Source organism: Strongylocentrotus purpuratus, unplaced genomic scaffold (genome assembly GCF_000002235.5).
Source record: "Strongylocentrotus purpuratus isolate Spur 01 unplaced genomic scaffold, Spur_5.0 spur5_scaffold_13, whole genome shotgun sequence".
NCBI lineage: Eukaryota > Metazoa > Echinodermata > Echinoidea > Camarodonta > Strongylocentrotidae > Strongylocentrotus > Strongylocentrotus purpuratus.
In genome coordinates, this window is record NW_022145598.1 from 26,758,932 (window position 1) to 26,781,759 (window position 22,828).

At 37.8% G+C, this 22,828-nt stretch overlaps 1 protein-coding gene across 3 annotated transcripts; it reads left to right on the forward strand.

Annotated features, from left to right (window-relative positions):
• Positions 1-6,661: 6,661 nt before the first annotated feature.
• LOC764142 (monocarboxylate transporter 5) lies at positions 6,662-22,187 on the forward strand. 3 transcript variants are annotated; one of them, XM_030983259.1, is made up of 7 exons: positions 6,662-6,892; positions 12,635-12,930; positions 14,674-14,970; positions 15,546-16,252; positions 17,427-17,652; positions 18,116-18,259; positions 20,145-22,187. In XM_030983259.1, the coding sequence occupies exons 2-7, from the start codon at positions 12,774-12,776 to the stop codon at positions 20,288-20,290; spliced, it is 1,677 nt and encodes a 558-aa protein (XP_030839119.1). In that variant the 5' UTR covers positions 6,662-6,892; positions 12,635-12,773; the 3' UTR covers positions 20,291-22,187. The 3 variants fall into 3 exon arrangements, with proteins under 3 accessions (XP_030839119.1, XP_030839121.1, XP_030839120.1); XM_030983260.1 differs by lacking the exon at positions 6,662-6,892 and adding an exon at positions 9,510-9,601; XM_030983261.1 differs by lacking the exon at positions 12,635-12,930.
• The last annotated feature ends 641 nt before the right edge of the window (positions 22,188-22,828 follow it).

Here is a 22,828-nt window from a genome sequence, read left to right on the forward strand (position 1 = left end):
ATTATTACTTCCAATTTCCACAAGTATTTTTTTTAGATTTCAAGTTTTTATGGATGATTTATCTTTGAAAGGTTTTTTTCTTAAAACTTGATGTATTCAATTATTCATCTACTTACGATTGAAAGAAAAGGTGAGATAATTTGTTCGTAAATAAAACAATGCTTTCAAACAATCACTTTTCTTGTTTCCCTGGAGTAAAAATTATATACAGGTTTCTTTTTTTTTATAGATATAGCATTTTGTGAGCTTTAACAAAATTGATAGATGAATCATCCCTCACAAACATTGAATATCCTCTCTTTATGATATGTGCAGTATAAACATATTTCTATGGTTATGAGCTGTTTGCATATCAAATGTACATATAGATAGATCGTTGTATTTTAATTGAATGGTAGGTTTGTATATTGGGTTCTATCTATAAAAGCTTGATGAAGTAAAATCTTTTTTCTAATCTTTTGCTTGCATATTCAGATATTCCAATGAAGCAATAGGCTATTTTTGTACTGTAATCAAATTGAATGCATAAATCTTTGTTCAGTGCCATGTTACAAATTATTTCAGTCAGCTGTTACAAATAATTTTATTAAAAGTCAGAACGTGAACTGTATACAGTATTTGCTGCTAGGTAGGACAACGTCGTACCTGTTTGAATCTGGGAATTCAATTATTCACAACAAGTTAATGAAAGAATTTGTAACAGGCACGTACATGTAACAAAGATTTGTTTATTCAATTTGATTACGTTACAAAAAAATGGCCTATTACTAGCAAGAAGAAGCAAAAGCTTGTTATCTTGTGCAGTATGATATTTGATAATGGTAACATTGTGTATATATACCTCAGAATACTTGTGTTTTATTTTGTGTGTTCAACAGGAAAGATATATTTAACATTATTTTGTTTTTTATATAATCATCATCATGTTGGGAAAAATTTTATAGAAATGCTAAAAGCATCATTGAAGGTTAAAAACAAGGGCTTAGCTTCCAAAGTACAAAGTTTTGAGCCATTATATGAAAGAAAATGAAAAATATCTACCGTATTGCATACTTCTCAAAGTGCATACATGTAGCTTCATCATTGAAGGTTAAAAACAAGGGTTTGGCTTCTAAAGTATAAAGTTTTATTTAGAGTCATTATATGAAAGAATAAGAAAAAATATCTATTGCATTCTTCTTAAAGTGCTTAGCGTGTAATGCTTGGTTTTTAAATGCTGTTCACAGTTGTTGTATTTTTGTGTTTTGTCAGTGTGTGTATGAATGAGGCTATGAAAATAAAGATTTTTACATCTTATCGTTTGTTTTGAAAGCAACTTCAGTATATTTTTACCTTGTGAACTGGTTAAATCATTTGTGTTGTACTGTACATAATGCCTCTAGTTCTCTGTGGCATATTGTATTGTGATTTTTAGCCTTGATTAATTATCAATGATTCATGATCCATGTCTTCCATAAGTTTTCTGTAAATCTTGCAAATCCCATGATATTAAAGTACAGTGGAAACTTGTTATAAAGAGGTCTTAAGGACCAAGGAATTAACCTTGTTATATCAGGAATGTTGTTATATCAGAGTAAAAAAAACCATAAGAATATAAAGAGCTGGACCAGCAAAATCACCTTGATATAACAGATACCTTGTTATATAGAGCTCTTTATACTGAGGTTCCACTGTATAGTATGTCTGCACTGATGTACTCATATTTGATTAAATTATGTTAAAATCTCAGGTAAAACTACTTTGACAAAGATAAACATATGTTATTGAAGTATGTACATGTAGTTATTTCCCCCTGTTTTTATCAAAAACCAGTGGTGCCAAGTTAATGAGTTATATGAACTTTATACTTGTAAGATTGGGAGTTTTAATGTAAAGAATGTAAACAATCTTTGCTGTCTGTAGTATGCAGATGAATAAATAAACCATACAAACTATGAACGGTCAATTACCCATTTGTTTGCTATGCTAGGATGTGTATAAATACAAAATGCATTCAAATGTATACATGTTTATCTTGCGAAAATCTTTTTCATTCACCTGTTATGTATCACTCACATGTATCTCAGTAGTCGGAATGCAAATACCATGTACAATAGTTGTTGCTTGTTGGGACAACATTATGGCTTGCCTACCTAACAACATGTAATATATGCAATTTGCATTCTGACTATTGATAGAAATACAATTATTTGTAACACAATGGTGAATGTAATAGTTTGTATGAGGCACTTTATATAGACATATGCATTAAAGGTATATAGACCAGTTCTGGTCATGCGATTGCATTGTGAAAGAAATGTTATGGAATCGATCACGAAAGGTTGATCATCCAGCCTATATGTATTAGTGTGTACTGCAAGGTTCTGGAATCATCAAAAGGATAAGAAATTTGGCCCAGTCTTGGTAAAGCTACAAGCACTGTACACATATGGGACTATGCGATATCTATCCAGGCCAGATAGATCTGATGATTTACCAAATATATCAATTAGTATCATCACGTATTAGTCAAAACATATTCTTTCACATGATTGGTAATAAGAGCTTCCATTTCATTTTTTTTGAGAGAGGGGCATTTCCAAAACTGGTCTATACCTTTCAATTTGGTTCCATTATGAACAAGGATGGTGGCCCATTGTTTGGCTACATGTGCATTCAAAATTGAGGGCAATAGTTATTTCAGTGCACAAATCATAACTCATAACATCATAATGCAGATTATTTTTCACAGTACTCAAAATTCCCATGAACTCAGGTTGTGTGGCAAGCAAAGTTTGTATTTTTATATCCCCTTCTCTTCACCCTGAAAAAGGAAATTATTATTTTATTCTCTGTTAATTGTCTAATCATTAGAATCACATCATGCTACCTGATATTAAAGATACCTTTAGCAAAATGTAGTGTCACAAAAAGAGGTAGGGATAAAATGCAGTTTTTAAAGCTTCTACCAACCTTGAATTTTGTGGGCAAGCTTTCGTCCACCCCTGTGGACTTTCTCAAGCCAAGTGACCAATCACACGTTTACTTAAATTGTTTGAAATATTTTAAAGTTGCAAAATAATTATAAACAAGGGAAATAATGTTGAAGAAACATGGGCTTGTTTCTTTCATTTTGGTATAATTGCTTTTGCTGTTTGGATCTTTTTTCTCTTCAGATCGATTTGTTAGCAATTTTATCATTTCCCAGGTGTGTTATTGGGGACATGAATATTAATTTACTTGCATTTAGACGTTATTTCTTGATTGCTTTTCATACTTACTTAGATTGTGTTTTATTCTCTTCTTACAAATTGCATGTGTGTGAAATGGATAAGGTATGTTAAATTCCACTTTCTTCCTCGAACACAATCGATTGTTTCATCAACTCCCAAAGATGTATTGTTTTTGTTGTTTGTTTTTTTCTATTATAAGGTATTTAAAGCAAAGCTTTTCATGATAGTGTTTTTAAGGTTTCAGTAAGAGGCCAGGGATGTTCAAAATTTTCAATTGAGAACAGTTTTAGTTCAATGCATTATTGCTTGCTGTGTAAGGGTAAATGCATGTGTATAAGATTGGATTGATTATCGTCTTGCATATCAAATCAGTTGCAGAGAGTTGTCCAAGCAGAAAAAAATGTCTTTATGAAGAGACCTGGAATTTCTGTTGTGTCTTAACCATTTGTTAGCTAATTATTTTGTCACACCATTTCAGAAATGAGTCTTTACAGTTTAATGCATTTTTTTAAACATTGTTGTCAAAATGAATGCAATGTATTCAATTACATCACGATTTAAACAAAATGTTGTATTTGCAAACACATGAAATGATTGTATTCTACAGCTCCTCACATGATATTAGATGCCTAGTAACATTTCTCCAGTTCCTCAAAATGTATTTTAGAATAAATAAAAATTTACGGAATTAATTGATAATTTGCTGGTATAATATGTTGTTCCACAATCAAAAGGTGATAGAGTAGTGGTAAATGTATACAATATTGGTGTCATATTCTCATTAATATTATGTAGCTGTTTAACCTTGTTTCATGTACATAATGGCATGTGGTCTTTTTACAAAGTGTTGTATTCTTACATTCATGAGGGTACTACAATACATACAAAATATTATTTTAACCAAAATTGTGAATCAAATTTGTTATTTCGTTTCATATTCATTCAAGGGCAATCCGGCTATTCTAGAAACAAGTTCATTTGTGTGTGAGAGAAGAGAGAAAGAAAAATAAGAAAAGCAGAATAGCGAAAGTTTGAGAAAAATGCAATAAGAAATTTATGAATGTTTGGAATATGAGATCGCTGAAAATATGCGAATCACAAATTGGTGCATAAGTCGGTGGATTGTGACGTACGTATTCAAATCAACTCCACTATAACCCCCCCCCCCCCCTCTCCCTCTCCCTCTCTCTCTCTCTCTCTCTCTCTCTCTCTCTCTCTCTCTTGTGTTAGTTTGTACAGGTATGTAATTGGGCAAATTGCATACATAGTTGTTGCTGGGTAGGACAAACGAAATGGCTTGACTAAAAACATGTAACAAATGCAATTTCAATTCTTACTTTTCATATACAATAATTGTTGGTCACAGGTAAATTAACTAAATCGTAACGTGGCACTTCTCAAAGACAATTAAAATGGCCCATTATTTACATTACTACGCGTCGGCACTATCACGTACATTATGAGTTCACATTATAAAATATTTTTGGTTTACTTTGGCGGCATCAAACATAAAAAATCAAAAGATCTAGTGAGTTCAATAAACCTTTCAACAATAATCTTTCACAACGTTTGCAGTAGCCATTGTGTATTGCGACTCTTTTAACCCTAATAAGGCCGGATTACAGGTGATTACAATTAAAATGGCCTATTATTTACATTACTACGGCACTATCACGTACATTATGAGTTCACATTATAAAATATTTTTGGTTTACTTTGGCGGCATCAAACATAAAAAATCAAAGGGTCTAGTCAGTTCAATAAACCTTTATAATCTTTCACATGTTTGCAGTAACCATTGTGTATTGCGACTTTATTAAGATTCGCGATTCAAGTGTTATTGTCCATATAATATCGTACTACCTTAATTTGTTTCCTATCGGGGCAGCATACGTACAATGTAAACATATAGGCATAAACAAGACTTGTGTGCATAGAGCCAGAAGGATATGTTTCGATCCATCGATCTCTCTCAGCCAGTCATGAATACATTCATACATAATGGAGAGCAGAAGAGGGAGAGGATCGAAGAGAGATGCAGAGTGAATGACAGAAAGGCAGTGCATGACTTAAGAGCACCGTTGGCCATAACAGTGAATTAGTCCACTCAAGCTGGGGGGGGGGGGGGGGGGGGGGGGGGTCATCAACTAAATTGATTTCGATTTCAAAAATCAATTTTAGCCTAAAACTGATACTTGTGAAACAGGTCCTGAAATCGAAATGAATTTTGGGCCCTTAAAATCGATCGGATCGATTTAAGGGGTTAGTAAAACACCCCCTGCCTCCATCCGGTGTTTGATGACACCTGTAATTGGGTAAACACCCGAATGTGGTGTCAATTCCCCATGTGAACCTGTGTATTGAGCATCTACTAGTTCACACCTTCTGTAATGCATTGATACGACGGGCAAGGGTTTGTTCCTGCAAACTAGGCACTACAGGCCAACATAAATGTAAAGTATTCGGACATAGAAATTGTTTTGAGTTTGAATTTAATACCTTCTTCTATTCCCTACAGTAATACACACGATGACTTGAATGCTTATCTTTGGCGAAAAACAAAGAAAATGATTATGATTGATGCACCTACGTGCCCCACCTTACATCTGTCACTGCATGCGACATTAGTTCTCAAATGCAATTAAAAGAGAGCCGTCTGGCATTAGTCTCTCAGACTCTTATTGTAATCTAATCTGCGTCACGTACAGTACTCTGAACTGTATGACTAGACTTCCTAGACTTACACTATATGAATATGACTGACAAAGAAAGCGGACAAAATATACAGTTCCTCAGGTAGACAAAGGAACATCCCTTCACTGCTATTATGTAAAAGTGTGTAGAACAGGTGTCACATGCATATTCACCTTTTTACATAATAGCAGTGAAGGGATGTTCCTTTGTCTACTTGAGGAACTGTATATTTTGTCCGCTTTCTTTGTACGTACGTCATGTTCATAGTGTTAACTGCGTAATAAGACGTACAGTGAGAGAGAGAGAGAGAGAAAGAGAGAGAGAGAGAGAGAGGGGGGAGAGAGAGAGAGAGAGAGAGAGCTAGCTCTGCTCAAGGCTTCAGTTTAGAAATCATGGTATAGTGACAATTCAGGGTACCCGAGTAAAAAAGGAAGATATTCCTCCTAATTTGCCCCCCCCCCCTCCCACCCTCCAGGCAGTTTAGACGCCCATCACGAAAAATATGACGACCGCTTAATGGGGGGGGGGCGGGGTATTGTTTGTTTGTTTGTTTGATTTATTTAGTTTATTTTTTGTTTGTTTGGTTTTTAGGCGTCATTTTATAAATATAAACCCTGGCGCTGCATGTCCTTTATACATACACCGATCACCCATTTCTTATTTACCTGTTGACAAACAGCTCATTTGCAAGTTGCTGTGAGAAAACTAGGACACAAAATTTTGTGACCTTCTCACAGCGACTTGATAATAGAACATTTATTGCATGAATGGATGGGTGAGTTTAGGCCAAGAAAAAAAATCGATCCAAAACGTCTTTTGTGCACACAGAGAGAGCATTGTATTGGTATTATAAATGCATGCTTGCATATTCGGAGGTTGTTGGTTCCTTTGTCTCCCGCACGGTATAAAACCCAGCCGTCGTTCTGTCCTTCTTTTTATGCACCTCATGAAGTGGAATCCAATCTCTTTCAACTATATTAAAACGAGTAAGTACTGATTCGTTTTCTTTGAATAAATATGGCATGCACGCCTGCCTTTTCCAGCTTGTTTATCAAATTACACCAATGATACTTCTGATTGCATGGACTTACAGTATACACAAACATTTAACGAACATGTCTGAGATATACTTCGTGTATATATTTCATAACAACATTTTTTTAGACGTTCTATCCATCAAGGTATAGGCCTACATATGACTTGTATCTTGTTCCCAGCTTGAATTTGATGATTGCAACACTTTTCCACACATGGCTGTTTTCTGCCATCCAAGTAGGCCTACACTATGAAGTGTCATATACCACTCCATGTATGTTCCTTATATACCCAGTTACAGTTCTTGGTTTTCGTCCAGTGGGTATTTCACAAAGACCCTAAGTCGAACACTCGAACTAAGTTAACTCTAAGTTGGACTTAAACATTATGGAGAGCCATTTGTAGCCTTAAGATGAAATATATTCTAAAGCAAAAATTCAAGTATTTTTAGACTTTTTATAATTTCCACATCAAGAACGTTAAATCTCCTTGATAATAGAAGTACGAATGATTCGAATCAGCATTTTATGCCTTTTAAAATAACTTTTAAAAAATATTTTCAAAGATGCTTACGGCTTTCCATAATTTTTAAGTCCAACTGAGAGATAAGTTCAACTTAGGATCTTTGTGAAACACCCCCCTGGTCTGATACCTCCTATACTTTTCCTTCCAATAAATCTGTCAATTATGAGATCTGATGTCCTTTAATGTGGCCAATAAAGCAATTCATTATTATGTCTTTCTTATTTCTGTAACCATTTCTTTTAGTTCATTTTTTTTTTTAATAATAATAATAATAATACTCAGTTTTTATGTAGCGCAAATTACAATTAAGTCTCTAAGCGCTGTGGAAATAGAAAAAATCAAGAAGTGAGTACAGAAGAAAGGAAATGATATGAACATAATAGCATAATAAATAATAAATCATTGTCATAATTTGTTTTGCATTCTAGATATGTAATGATCTAATGTTATGCTCTTTGTGACTTTTAAAAGAAAGACGAATACAACATATCTTATCTTATCTTATCTTATATTATCAGGATAATTTGTTTAAGCCCTGCCATATGCAGTATTTCTCTGTTTGTTTTCATCTTTATCCTTGATATTGAGATCTTTCTCCTTTTCTTTTCCATGTTGCTGCTCCATACAATTTGACGTTAGTTCAAATAAAAATTATATATAGTCATGATTCGATGTTTACACTTAATCATGAACAAATGTTTGATTTATTGCCATAAGTATTATGGTGCCTCGAACTCGGCCAACCTGTGTTCGTTCTTGCTATTTGCTGGCTCCATTATTTAAAGATACTACGCCCCTTTAAGAGCCAATATCAAATTCTGTAGAACTTTGCAGGAATTATGAATATGTCATGTATGTCCTATCTGTGAAATTTAAACAATAGCAGTGCCCTATAGTATTCAAATAATACAATGGAAACCTGTTTACCTTCTAGACTTCACTGTCAGACTCAGACACTATTGAGTGACTGACTGACATCTTACATAAAATGAGCTGTAACAAGTACACGAGCATTTGTCTACATCAATAACCCACTACTTGTAATGGCCAAAATTAAACTGATTGAATCTTTGTGCAGCACAAATCGTACGACCATTCGGTAAAAGGGTGTGAAAAATCAGATATTACTTAGGTGATTGCAATCACTTAAGTCGATTCGACAACTAGTTGTTATTTTCCACAAACAGCCATTTTCAAGCCCTTTCGTTTTGAGGGAAGTTCTAAATTAGTAATGTCTTTCAAATGCCGTTGGCCTGCAAATGGGACATAGTACCTTTAATGTAGAATTATTATCATGCTGAAATATACAGTAAGTTGATTTTCTGGGAATGAATAAATGAATAAATGCATGCATGAATGAATATATGTGCGTAGGTGCTATGGCTGTATAATGCAGGTGTATAATGCAGGTGCAGATGCAGGTGCATAGTACGGCATCTATAATTTTGGGGAGAAGTTTCTTGTGTTCGTAGCTGAAGTTCGGTGCTCCCCAAGGTAATAATTATGTGTCATTTAGTATGTTTGTATAGTATAGCAAAGGTCGTACGGTCAATAGGAAAACATTCATTTCCGTTTGAGTTTGCGAATTAGGAAATAATAATACAGTCAAACCTGCTGTAGTGACCACCTGTCTACAAAGGCCACATTTTTTGTTTCCCTTGAAAATGGTTTCTCATTAATTGAATCATGTACTAAAGGAACCTGTCTACAAAGACCACCTGTCTACAAAGGCCACTTTTTGTGTTTCCCTTGGGTGGTCTGGTCGCTATAGACAGGTTTGACTTTAGTTGTACGATTTCCGTCCCTAGGATAGGAAGTTGAAGGGCCCTCTTCACATCTAAAGTGTGATCGAAGAGGAGAGTTACCAACAGGGAACTCCTCTCATATTATCTCCCTGGAGTTACGTAACTATATGTACTTTAAATTGCACGTTTAGTATGTCCCACTGCACTATTCGTATGACAGTACGAGTATAGTCCACCTGCACACCCCTATCAGTAATATACCGGGAGGAGATAGAGCCGACCACTCAAGTGATTGTATCAATGCATGTGGTATTTCCTGCATGTGGTACGCGTTGTTACCACACTAAATACCACAGGAATATCTGATGTCACAGGCATACTATATTTCAGGTAAGACATGCAGTAGTATGCAGGGGCATCGATAGACCTTTTTGAGTGGGGGGGGGGGGGGTGTAGAGGCCAACGATTACCGACAAAACTAGCCACCAATTACCGACAAAATTAAATGTCCAATATCTACAAATTCAACCCTATAAACCTGGGGCCGAAGGCTAAATTGTTTTTCCTATGGACTATCTATAGTACTTGCAAATGCGAAAAATTGTCATTTTCCTCGACGACATAAATATACGAATTATTTATTCAATTTAGTCAGCATCATAGCTATTTATTTTAATGCAGGCGCGGAGCTAGGATCTTATTTTAGGGAGGGGCGGTAGTGAGCAAGAGAATCACTTAAAAGCGCGCTCGATCATTAGGGGGGTGTGGATGATGGGCCTCCCGCGCGAAGCGCGGAAGCTTAGACGTTTCCTTAAATTATTAGGAAAAGAAGACGATTAATTGTACCGTTTTCGACTGTTAATCCTTGGCTGAATGAAGTTTTCCCCCTCCCGCGCGAAGCGCGAAAGCTTTGACATTTCATTAAATTATTATAAAAAAGAAGACGATTTGCTGTACCGTTCTCGACTGTTTATCCTTTTCTGAATTCAGTTCCCCCCCCCTCCCGCGCAAAGCGCGGAAGCTTTGACGTTTCATAAAATTATGAGAAAAAGCAGACGATTCGGTGTACTGTTCTCCACTCTTAATCCTTGTCTGAATTCAGTTTCTCCCCCTCCCGCGCGAAGCGCGAATGCTTTGACGTTTCATAAAATTATTAGAGAAAGAAGACGATTTGTCGTACCGTTCCCGACTCGTCTTAATGAAGTTTTCCCCTTCCGCGCGAAGCGCGGAATTTTTTGGCGTTTCATCACAATAATGAAGAAAGGAAGACGATTCCTCGTACCGTTTTCGAATCTTATTAAGCCCTATTCATCTGAATTCAGTTTCCTCCTCTCGCGCGAAGCGCGAAAGCTTTGACGTTTCCTCAAATTATTAGAGAAAGAACACGATTCGTTGAACAGGTTTCGACTTTTAATATGCCCTATTTGTTTGAAGTCAGTTTCCCACTCTCGCGCGAAGCGCGGAAGCTTTGACGTTTCCTTAAATTATTAGAGAAAGAAAACGATTCGTCATACCGTTCTTGACTCGTCTACATGAAGTTGCCCTTTCCGCGCGAAGCGCGGAATTTTTGGCGTTTCATCACAATATAAAGAAAGGAAGACGATTCGTCGTACCGTTGTTGACTCTTACCTTGTTTGAATTTAGTTTCCTCGAAAATTTTAAACCTCTGATTTCTTTAGCTGATATTATAGGAAAGTGAAACTTCGAAAAAATCAAGTATTGTAGTTGTAGTCACTCTCGAAGTCATCACAGCGGATAAGAAATCACAGTTCGTAGGGAAAAAAACTTGTCGGCCGACCGACAATATATATATACATCTCACCGACTTCAAACTTCTGCATTGATATAGTACACGAGGATCGATCAAGAATACCAACACAGCTGACCCGACACAGCAACATATTTACCCGTGTCTTTCTTGCTCCCTCGACGAGACGACTCCACCCAACAACCCCTTCTCTCTTTTACTCCCACTCCTCCTCTCTCAGACTCTTACCTCCCCTCTCTCTCCTCTCTTTCATCCCCCGTTTCTTTTGTTTCCCTTTCACTTTTTTTTCTTCTTTTTTTCCTTTTCTTTCTTCTTTTTTCTTTTCCTTTCTTTTCTCTCCTCCCTCGTTTTTTTTCTCTTTCTTTCTTCTCTTTTCTTTCCTTTCTTTTCCTTCCTTTCCTTTCTTTTTCTTTTTTTCTTTTCTTTTCCTTTTCTTTTTTTCTTTTCTTCCCTTTCCCTCTCTTTTTTCCCTCTCTTTTTTTCCCTCTCTTTTTTTCCCTCTCTTTTTTTCCCTCTCTTTTTTTCCCTCTCTTTTTTTCCCTCCCCCTTCTCTCTTTTTCCCGACGGAAGCACAATTTTACCGACAATATCCTGACAGGTGGGGGTGTCGCACCCCCCCCCCCCACACCCCCCTTTGGCGACGCCCCTGGTAGTATGTTAATTTGTGTCACTTCTGGTTATTGTTATCTTTACTCTTACACTCAATTATCTATATGTTACACTGTAACTTTAAAATTATACAATGTACGGAAATTGAGAATGATCCTTTTTTTTAGATTTGAATTTATAGGTAGGCCATGTATACGTGATTCATGTCCATGCGGAAAGGATGTTAGCATAATAAATATTCGTCCTTATGATTTTTTTTCTAACATAAATCTTAAAGGCTTATGGAATAGGCCTAGCTGCGTGTAAATTTCTTCAAATTAGTGTTTTAAATCAATACCGGCCGGATAATCAATATCTGTTCGGGCACACGACGTGTAAGAAATCCAAAAATACTTCTGTCTCCCTGTTTAACATGCCGTATCTGGCCAGGTCATAGCTTCGGAAGAGAATATTAACAAATACAAAATAATGTTGACCCATTCTTATGTATTATTATATGACGTCGAGTTTCTTCTGACTTTCCTTTACACACACATGACGCAAGGAGTTCTTTGCACATTTTGAACTCTACAATACATAGGTTTACTAACACATTCAAATTCATGGATGTTTCGTTCCCTTGGACCTAGTGACGAGGTATTCCATTAAGTATGAACTGCATTTAATACTTGGATTCAGTCTGCTTGGAATCAAGTCTGCATTTACTTGTTGCTATGACGGGCAAGCCTTGGAATGATGTCGGGTTGTCAAGAACAACCTTTCTCTAAACAGTATGCATCACATTTGAACTAAACCGGTCTATAGTTAATGGAGTACATCGTGAGTTTTTTTCCCATCTTGAAAAGAACCCGAGTCTATTAATTAGTAATACGTCTAGAGAAGGGAAAGCTATATAGACCTCAGACGATTTTGAACAAAAGTAATCCCGGTGTGAGCGACAGCGAATTTCGTCGAATAACGGTTTCGAGAAACGACCCCCTGAGCGACATATGTTTTTCTTCCTACTTTCATCTTTCATTTTTTTCCTCCTCTGTTTGTCCCCGTAGCTCTTCCATATTCGGCACATGTGACATTGCGATTTAAACATCAGCCACTGCGGTCATCATCGGCACGCCGCGGTAAGGGTCGATACACTGCGGTAAAACATCGGCATACTACAGTAAACGTGAGCACACTTCGATAATCATGAAAGGCGAGCCAGGTTCACACTTCAACCGCAGCGGTTGGACCATGGCTATGGCCGCGTTCATACATTTAACTTTCACCTACGGGATCATCTCCAGTTTTGTCGTTCTCTTTGTCTCACTCGAAGAAGAGTTTGAATCATCAGCAGTAGCGACTGGTAAAAAGACTATAATTAGATTTACTTGAAGGATACTATTGAATAATTTGAACACATGCATGGTAGGTCGATGATTAAAGATATACTATGTCCCTTTTGCAGCCAACATCATATTCTGTAACACTTTGCAGGAATTATGAATATGACTTATCATGTATGTCCTATCTGTGAAATTTGAACATTATCAGTGTCCTATTCAGGAAACCCGTTTAACTTCTAGACTTCACTGTCAGACAGACTATAATTGAGTGACTGACTGATATCTTTTTTTCTTCATTAGTAACATAATGAGCTGTAACAAGTACGATCATGAGCATTTCGAGGGAGGTTCTAAAATAGTATTGTCTTTCAAATGCCGTTGGAATTTAACCATTTAAAAAAAAATTGGCCTGCAAATGGGACATAAGTACCTTTGTGAAAATGTGGTATGGCAGTATGCTGAGTAGAGTGAGCGTATAATACTTTTTGAGGGCTGCTACAAGCATGTGTTGCTTCTTGGGGGTAAATCTAAATCAACTGGTTCAGTATTTAGTGGGGAGGGGGGGGGGGCACACGGGGTATTCGACCGTGGCCTGGCAAACAAAGCTGCCATACTTTTATTGCAGTGATAAGTCTTTAAGATTTCATCATTTTCCGACAAAGAGTGCTATGCAAAGGGACTGTATAATACTGTCAATCCACAGGTTTAGATGTGAGTGGGGAGGCGGCCAAATAATATGATTGGGAATAAAATGATGTTACATGATTATGACATCGCCACTAAATCGACCATTATCATCCTTGAACTAATATGGCCCCTTAAAGGTAAAGATCAGTTTTGGAAACGCCCCCCTCTCAAAAAATGAAATGGAAGCTCTTATTAGGCCTACCAATCATGTGAAAGAATATGTTTTGACTAATACGTGATGATACAAATTTTGCCGATAAACCGCCTACTAATTGATATATTTGGTAAATTATTATATAAATTTTGGACCTGATATAATCGCGCTCGTGTCGCGTACGTGTCGCGTAGTCCCATACATCTTTCTGTGTTCAGTGATTGTAACTTTACCAAGACTTGGCCAAATTTCTTATCATTTTGATGATTCCAGAACCTTGCAGTACACACTCATACTTATATGCTAGGTGATCAACCTTTTCTGATCGATTCCACAACGTTTCTTTTACAATGCAATCGCATGACCATAACTGGTCTTTAGCTTTAAAGGCATCGTTAAATTTGAGATGCATGCATGGCCCTACGTGTTATCAGTGTCAGTGGTATGGTGTAATATTGAAGCCCTACAAAATTGCGCTTCAAAATGATCATGAAGTGCCTCGAAAAAGTAAAAAATCTTTGAGTGACCGGTTTTATCATACTAATTTTCTCCAATAGAATGTAGTGATATGAAAACCGTTAGAAAAACGGAAAATTTGATTTCGATTTCTAATCATAAATATCTTGATAATCAGACAGGAGTGAAAGAGAAGGGGGAGGGGAGCCCAGCCTAGTCGGACCAATATTTCCGTCTGTTTTCCGTTTTCAATCTTGAGACAGAAGTTCCAAAATTATGCAACAGGTAATATTAAACAAAGTTGTTAATTTTTTTAGAAACCTAACTACGTCAAGAAAAATCAGAAAAAACCCGGGCAGAAAATTTTGAATGTGGTTGTCGCCCCCCCCCCTCTCTCTCTCTCTCTCTCTCTCTCTCTTTCTCTCTCTCATCCACACTTACTCATTTTAACCATGCATGTAAACAGGCTGGATGGGGTCCATGGCGTGGGGAGTAGCAGCAATGTTCTCTCCCTTCTCCGCCTTGATGTTCCTTCGCTGGGGGCACCGGCCCATCGCCCTTCTGGGGGTTCTCTGCTGTTCAGTTGGGCTTCTCGTCACATCGTTCCTGTCCAATCTCTGGTACATGTACGTGTCCTTTGGCTTCGTCTTTGCAGCGGGAACGAACATGTTGAACAATCCTGCTTTTCACCTTACCGCGCTCCATTTTCCAGGCAAAAAGGGGGTCCGACCCTTCGCCTTTGTAAACCTAAGCGGCGGTGTCGGTAAGTGTTCTTTTCTTCATCTTGTGTTTGTTTTGTTCTGTAACGTTTTGTTCAGGGCAGGGGTCAATAAAATTATGTTTTCCCATTATCAATGAAGGAAAGAAAAAAGTGAGTAAACATGTTCTACTTAGGGCCGTATATCAGTTGAACGCGACTTTGGGTCTAAAATTAAAGGAAAACTTAGACCTTAGACTATTTGTCATTGTCAAAATTTTGAACAAAACTTTAGTAGAATACGGGCCTTATACCTCAGTCACATCACCAGGACGACTACCCCAAGGGAGGGGTAGCCTACTCACATATTAAGACTTACGCGGGTGTGCCGCTCTGATGGGTAACTTTTTTAAACAAAAATACCACTAAACATGGGTCCGCTTTTTTTAATCCTTAAAATTTTGAAAAATGGGCTTTACTTCGAGAAAATTCTGCCAAAATGGCCCTCAAAAATGGGTAGGGGTTTCGAGGTTTAAGCGGCACACCTCCGTCAAAACCAAATCTGGATTCATTTTTTCGAAAAAACTTTGAGATTGAGTAGTTCTATAATCATGTATATTATTCTCTTTTTTTCCCCCAAGCCATTTTGGCAGGTGCTCCGCTCATCGATGTTTGCATAAAATCCCTCGGATGGCGCATCACTTATGCAATATTTTCAGGCATCCTTTTTGTTGTGTGTCTACCTTTATGCTACTTCTATAAGATACCCTCTGCCTCCCATAGCAACCTGAATGAGGAAGAAATGAAATATACTGATTGCAAGCCAGATGGAGCATCAAATAGCACAAAGGACATTGGACATGGGCATGGTCTGGTGCAGTCTAGTTCCTTCGTTTGTTTGGCAAAAGAGACATGTGAGCATGACGCGGAAAATGAACGTGAGTTAGAAAATGAAACAGAGACGACCACAAGAACGAGCCATCAATACAAGCAGCTCGCTGAAAGGGACGAAACGTCTTCATCAGGGGTGAGAACATGCTTCTGCAACCACCAGAGACGCCACGTAGATTCAAAGCCAAAACATCCATCAAGTCAGTGTGAACTGGAAGACCTCTCATGCGCGCAGGGAAAAACTGCATACCCCGACGTAGGGAGTAGCTCTATAGGCGTGGTCGAAGATTCGGATCGTCCACGTGACGCGATGGAGGTTAATGACTGCGTCTTCGAGGCGGTAGATGAAAGTTGCTTGGATAGAAAGTGCGCCTTCATGAAAGTCCCGGGTTTGTGGATGGCCACCTTTGGGACGATGACAACGTCGGCAGCGTCTGTTTTCAATGTCATCAATTTGGTAGGTAGCTCGGCTCATTGGTACGCGAACAACCAATAGCGTATTTAAAGAAGGGGGCAAGGGGGGGGTCGCCCCTCCGGGCAGTTTCCTACAAAGACAAACGTTTAAGCCTTCTTTTTTGTTCATACTAATACTTGTCACTTATTTGGACTCTTATTCCTTATCTATATGCTTGATCAAATAGAGAATATGTCATTTATTTGGATTCTTATACCTTATCTATATTTCCTTGTGTGCCCTGGCAGAGAAGTTCTAGATAGATAGCGCAATACAAATCCCTACCATTGTTCTTATTATTAATTTTATTAATAATAATAATTATTATTATTATTACCAATACTATTATTATCATCACCATCAATTTGTCCACAACCAAAATGTTCACAACCAAAACGTTCAGTTTGTAAATAAAACAGGAACCGGACTTAATCCAGAAATCTAGAAATCCAGAAATCCACTTTTTTACAGTCATGTCGGATTAAAAGCGCGTTCAGATATGGTGAGGTCATCAGCCGAAAAACAGACGCGGCAGTTTAAATCAAAACAAATTAACTTGGACATGAATGGCAAGCCCGCACAACAAAGGACTTGCGCGTATTCGCTGAGCTCTTCGTTATATTAATACACACTATGAACATGGCCGACAAAGAAAGCGGACAAAATATACAGTTCCTCAGGTAGACAATGGAACATCCCTTCACTTCTATTATGTAAAAATGTGTAGAACAGGTGTCACATGCATATTCACCTTTTTACATAATAGCAGTGAAGGGATGCTCCTTTGTCTACCTGAGGAACTGTATATTTTGTCCGCTTTCTTTGTCGTCATGTTCATAGTGACAGTCAAACCTGCTTTAGTGACCACCTGTCTACAAAGACCACCTATCTGCAAAGACCACATTTTGGTCTCTCTTGAAATAGGTTTCTCATTGAAACATGTACTAAAGGAACCTGTCTACAAAGACCACTTTGTGTTTCCTTTAGGCGGTCGCTATATAGACAGGTTTGACAGGTTTGACTGTATACAGATATCAAATGTAAAGCGTATTACACTTTACGTCACCTTAACATAAAATAAAACCGCTGCGGTTGACCGCGTCATTTCTGTATGAACGAGGCTTGATAAGGTTTTTTTTTTTTTTTTTTTTTTTTTTTTTTTTTTTTTTTTTTACAGGTGAGCTATATGCAGCTGATTGGTCTGAACGACAGGACCTCGGTCTTACTCATCATGGGGATAGGTCTAGCTGAAATGTTCGGCAGGATCGTCTATTTTCTGATTGGGTCCAGTCTTCCGGTCGCCGGGATGACGACCATGTCCGCTGTGAACCTTGCCGGGGCTGCGTTGTCGCTCTGCCTCGCTCTTATCCCGAGATTAGAAACTATCATTACTTACATCATAGGTAGGTCCTCGGGGGGGGGGGGGGGGGGGGGGGGGGGGGGGGGGGGGGCTTGGGCGCTCACCCCCCCCCCCCCATAATAAAATAAAACACTAAAAAAGTATATATATATATATATATATATAAATATATTTAAAAAATAAATAAATATGTGATTTACCTATGTTATGAATTTATGTAGTTTATGCGTGGATAAGCACTATGGTGCTTTATGATTTTAGCGGTCCTAGATTATGTTAAAAGTCGATATAAGTTTTGTATTAATTCTTGATTATTAAAGCAGGGATTTGCACGGCGAAAACACTTGTTAAAGGGCCGAAATATTGTACACAAAATCATAATTGAAACATTTCTTAAAAGTATGGTGGCAAAATATTTATTATAAGCAACATTACGGTTTTAAGACAATTAACATGAATCAATAATTTATCTGAATAAATCATGTTTTCTGCGTATTGTGCTACAGTTGCAGGTATAGCCCGTGGAATATTCTACACCATCAACCTACCGTCGTGTCTGGAGTTATTTAAAGGGTTGGATAGCGCTGTCGTTATAGCCTGGATGATGGTGGGAAACGGTTTTGGTGGCCTCTTGTCATCGACCTGCGGAGGTAGGATGTCGTTTGTCTTATCTTCTTTGAGCAAGATTGCTTCCGAGCATTGTCATTATAGGCCTGTTTTCATCAGCTCGAGATTGCCAAATAGCCTGATTCGGGAAATAATCCCGAAGTTACAATCGCGCCCTCATCAGTACGAGACTTGACCTCCGAAACTTGAAACTCGAGCTCGAGATACTAGCTCGAGATTATTGTTCAATGTTTGCGCATTGTGCGAGTCTTCGGTCTGGTGAAAACGCACCCGACAAAGAATCGGGATAGTTTGCCAAATAGCGGGATATTTTGCAAACTAGCCCAACATATCTTGGGGTGATTATCTCGACCAAAATTAATATCCCGCTAATTGCAACTTCGGGCTGATGAAGACGCAAATTAACTGGATAATTTGCTATCGAGATATTTGGCGATCTCGAGCTGATGATAACAGGCCTAATTATTATTCCCACTAGAGGATCCAGGAAATCAATATTCTACGCCATTAATCTCCCCTCGTGTCTGGAATTTTTTAAAGGGCTAGATAGCGATGTCGTTATAAAACTTTAATGTCAGGGACTTTTAGATTTGCACAACAACAACGTGGATTGCTACGATCGACGTCCATTTAATGCACCGCCTTGAATGGACGTCACACGTATCAGTCCACGCAAATCTAAAAGTCCCTAATAATGGTGGGGAAACGGCTGTTTTTGCTCTTTTCGGAGCCATTAACATAATGGCTTTGTTCTTCCCATACAGGTCCAGATGATGTTTATGCCCTATAAGAATTTGATCACCCCCACAGTTTTATGTATGTAAAATATATGCTTAGACTAAAACAACTTAATGTGAGAATTCCCCTCCTTTGCTTGTGGGCACTTTTTAAAATGTGCGGCCAAACAATGATGGGTAGGGGTCTGCTCGGGGCGTCGCTAGACCTTTTTTCAGTGGGGGGGGGGGGGGGTGTAGAGGCCACTGATTACCAACAAAACTAGCCACCGATTACCAACAAAATTGAATGTCCTAGTGTCTACAAATTTAATTATTTCGTCAACTTTAATAGTCAGTTTCATAGCTATATATTAAAATGCAGGCGCGTAACTATCTTATTTTAGGGGGCGGTAGTGAGCAAGCGAATCAAGGGATGGGTGAAGGGCCTCATGCCTAAATTCATGCTCTAAAATATTAAAATTCAGTTTTCCCCGTTGACGTTTCCGTACATTATGAGAGAAAGCAAACGAGGTTGTACTATTCCCGACTCTTTACCCTTATCTGAATTCAGTTTTTCCCCCTCCCGCGCGAAGCACGGAAGCTGAGATGTTTCCTTAAATATTAGAGAAAGAAGACGATTCATAGTGCCATTCTCGACTCTTAACCTGTATGAATTCAGTTCTCCTCCTCCCGCGCTTCGTGCGGAAGCTTTGACGTTTCCTTAAGTTATTAGAGAAAGAAGACGATTCGTTGTACTGTTCTCTTTATCCTTATCTGAATTCAGTTTTTCCCCCTACCCGCGAAGCGCGTAACTGAGACGTTTCCTTATATTATTAGAGAAAGAAGACGATTCGTTGTACCGTTCTCGACTCTTATTCCATATCTGAATTCTGTTTCCCCTCCCGCGCAAAGCGCGGAAGCTTTGACGTTTCATTAAATTACTAGAGAAAGAAGACGATTCGTTGTACAGTTCTCGACTCTTAATCCTTGTCTGTGCATATTTTGAAGTTGTAATAAATCATTATGTGTCTCTGTCTCTTCCTCCCTCCTCCCCTCCCCTACCTTCGCCCCCTCTCTCTCCCCCTTCTTTCTACCCATTGTCTCCGCCGTAATGTCCGTCTCTCTCTCCCTCCCTCCCTCCTCCCCCTCCTTCTTCCCTCTTCTATCCTCTCCCTCGCTCCTCATCATACAGGTCTGAGTGTAGATATCACAGGCTCCTACAAGGTAGCCTTCTTCACCTGTGCGGGTCTCTACTTCACGTCTTTTCTCATTTTCGGTAGTCTACGGCTCTGGCCAAGAATGTTCATCAAAGATAAATTTACAACTCCTCGAAACTGACCGACGTCTGTCTGAAACTGTAGACACCCATTTTTCCCAGGAATCTTGGAAATCCGGGAAGATCTAGGCCTTGTGTAGTATAGGCCAGAAGCATGTTCGGAAGTTGCCACCCCATTTTATACATATTATTTGACCCCTCAATGTTGCATAGACCATCAACTTCATTCAAAGAGGTTGTTAGCCTGACCGTAGATGGCGGGTTATGATTGACTACGGTGGATTTTTTTAACGTGTGAGATGCCTCCTTTGTTCAGCAAGAAATTTGAATGTTCACCACGGAAAATCAGCCAAAAAATGTCCGTACTCTTGAATGTTCGAAACCCTGGATACCTGACGAAGTGGTAACATTAAATCGCGTACTGTTTGCTGCACAGCGCCATCTCATGTCAACTTGCCAACATTGCAGAGGACTCGATGCGGAAAACCTGCTTGGGATCGGAAGCAGCGACTTACGGCGTCACACTGCTTGTACATCTGACCTAAGATATGGCGCTAGGGGGATTTTGCAGTGGAGCTTCAAGGAAAGTATGGCATTAATATTGCTGACCTTCGCAGCAAAGCAGGATTCAACGATATGTTTATGGAAAAGTGTCACCATCACAATCCTATCTTCACTATAGCGACAAATGCAAAACAGTATTAAACATGTAACATTGAAATAATAACTGGCAATAAGTATAAGGTGCTTCAACTTACAGAAGTATCAACGTTGTTGAAGAGTGGACATTTTGAATATTTAACATTATAAAGAATTTTACCTCAGATTGAAATAAACATGACTGTAATATATATATATATATATGAACATATTTTTGGGTGTTATATATTCCATGAAAAGTCTATATTATTGTACATATATTTCATATTTCTTAACTTATCCATAATCAATATATAAGCTTTTTAATGCTGCAATTGGAAGGTTTAAGACTTTTTAAAATTTAACATTTTTAACCATGACCTGAATAAAGACATTGGCTACACTCAGGCACTGCTTTGGCCGGAAAAAATGGATTTAGTCCGCTAAGCGCATTGTTCTATTTGTGTTTTGGTTTAGTTTGTCTTAGCTTACTATATGTACACATTTTTATCTGGATTTTACTATACAGTTCCACTTGTTTATTTGTGAAGGGAACCTTACTTACAAGCTCAAGCTTCTTTCGAGTTCCCTAACCATTTTATAACCATGTCAAATATGTTTTGAAATGAAATGAAATGAAAGTGATAATGAGCAACGTTCAAATTCTTCTTCTAAAGTACAAAAAACAAATGATAATGAATACATTGGCTTTTGCTGTTCTTAACCTATCCTAAGCAACAGAACCTTATTATCAAAAACTCTTCCGACCAAGAAAAACTATCTTGTTTAATAAAAACATAAAATATTAGGGCTTTAAACAAGTAGTGAAGGCAAAGTGATACCTTGTTATTCCAAGGTATCAGTATATATTGGTCATTATAAAGGTATAACAAGACTTAAAGGTCCCAGTATTTTAAAAAAAAAAAAAAAAAATTGTCGATACGACAAGGTTACGAGGGTCCACTGTATTTAAATGTTTTTGTTCTTGCCTAATTGGAATTTCATATTTTTACCCATTTAATTCAAAGTAGAATTGATTTAAAATCATTTTCATACAAGAGCTGTTCCTGTTTGAAGTCATACCAAAGCCCTATGGCCTCTTCAGACCTCTATTAAAAAGATTATTGAAAAATGTAATATTGTTGTTATTAAATGCATATTTTATGGAACATATGTATATGAACATAATTTATACATGAATTTTCTTACCCTTTGCAATAACAAGTTTAATAGTCTTAAAAATTATGTTATGAGTCTCATGTTATGCCATGTGTTGTGTTTTTTAATGGAAATGTGAATAAACTAACTCAATACACTCAAGTAATTTTGTGCACTCCTTTATATGGACTTTCTCATACACAGAATTCACATACTTTGCTGTACCAGTAATCATTTCTTTATTTCAAAGAAAAGTACAGCAATGCATGACTTTGCACAAGTACAATTACAATATAATCATAACTAGGTAAGTCCATTAACCTATTTGGGTTCAAGACATGTTTTCAAAAGCTCAGTAACATTGTTGAGCTTTACATGTCTCCAGTAGTTGGCAGAATAGGGGAGGGGGGGGGCAGGTGAGATTTAATACCCCCCTCCCCCCCCCCAACACACACACACTTTTCCCTCTATCATGAATCAGGATAAGTGTATCTCCTCTGACAAGAGCGACCCTTCATAAAATAAGGTATATAAACAAAAAAGATGTTGTATTGCCCTTTTCGTGCTAAAACATGGGTTGGACGGTCAGAAATCTTTTTCTTCTTTTTTTACTTTTTCTTTACAGTAAAAAAAAATTTAAAAAAGTTAAAAGCCAACCGTAGATTACAAGATTTTTGGGTTCGGTCGCAAAGGGCAATACAACATCTTTTTTTGTTTAGGCCCAAGTGCCCCTACCATGGTAACAAATGCCCCCCTTCTTAATTTTTTGAGCCTTTTACTTGGTGCCCTCCTCCCCCAACCAC

Coding starts and splice junctions, on each gene's coding strand:
- LOC764142 (XM_030983259.1), top strand. CDS start 12,774: ATGAAAGGCGAGCCAGGTTCACACTTCAACCGCAGCGGTTGGACCATG. Junction 16,253..17,426: donor TTTTCAATGTCATCAATTTG/GTAGGTAGCTCG, acceptor TTTTTTTTACAG/GTGAGCTATATGCAGCTGAT. Junction 18,260..20,144: donor CTTGTCATCGACCTGCGGAG/GTAGGATGTCGT, acceptor CTCATCATACAG/GTCTGAGTGTAGATATCACA.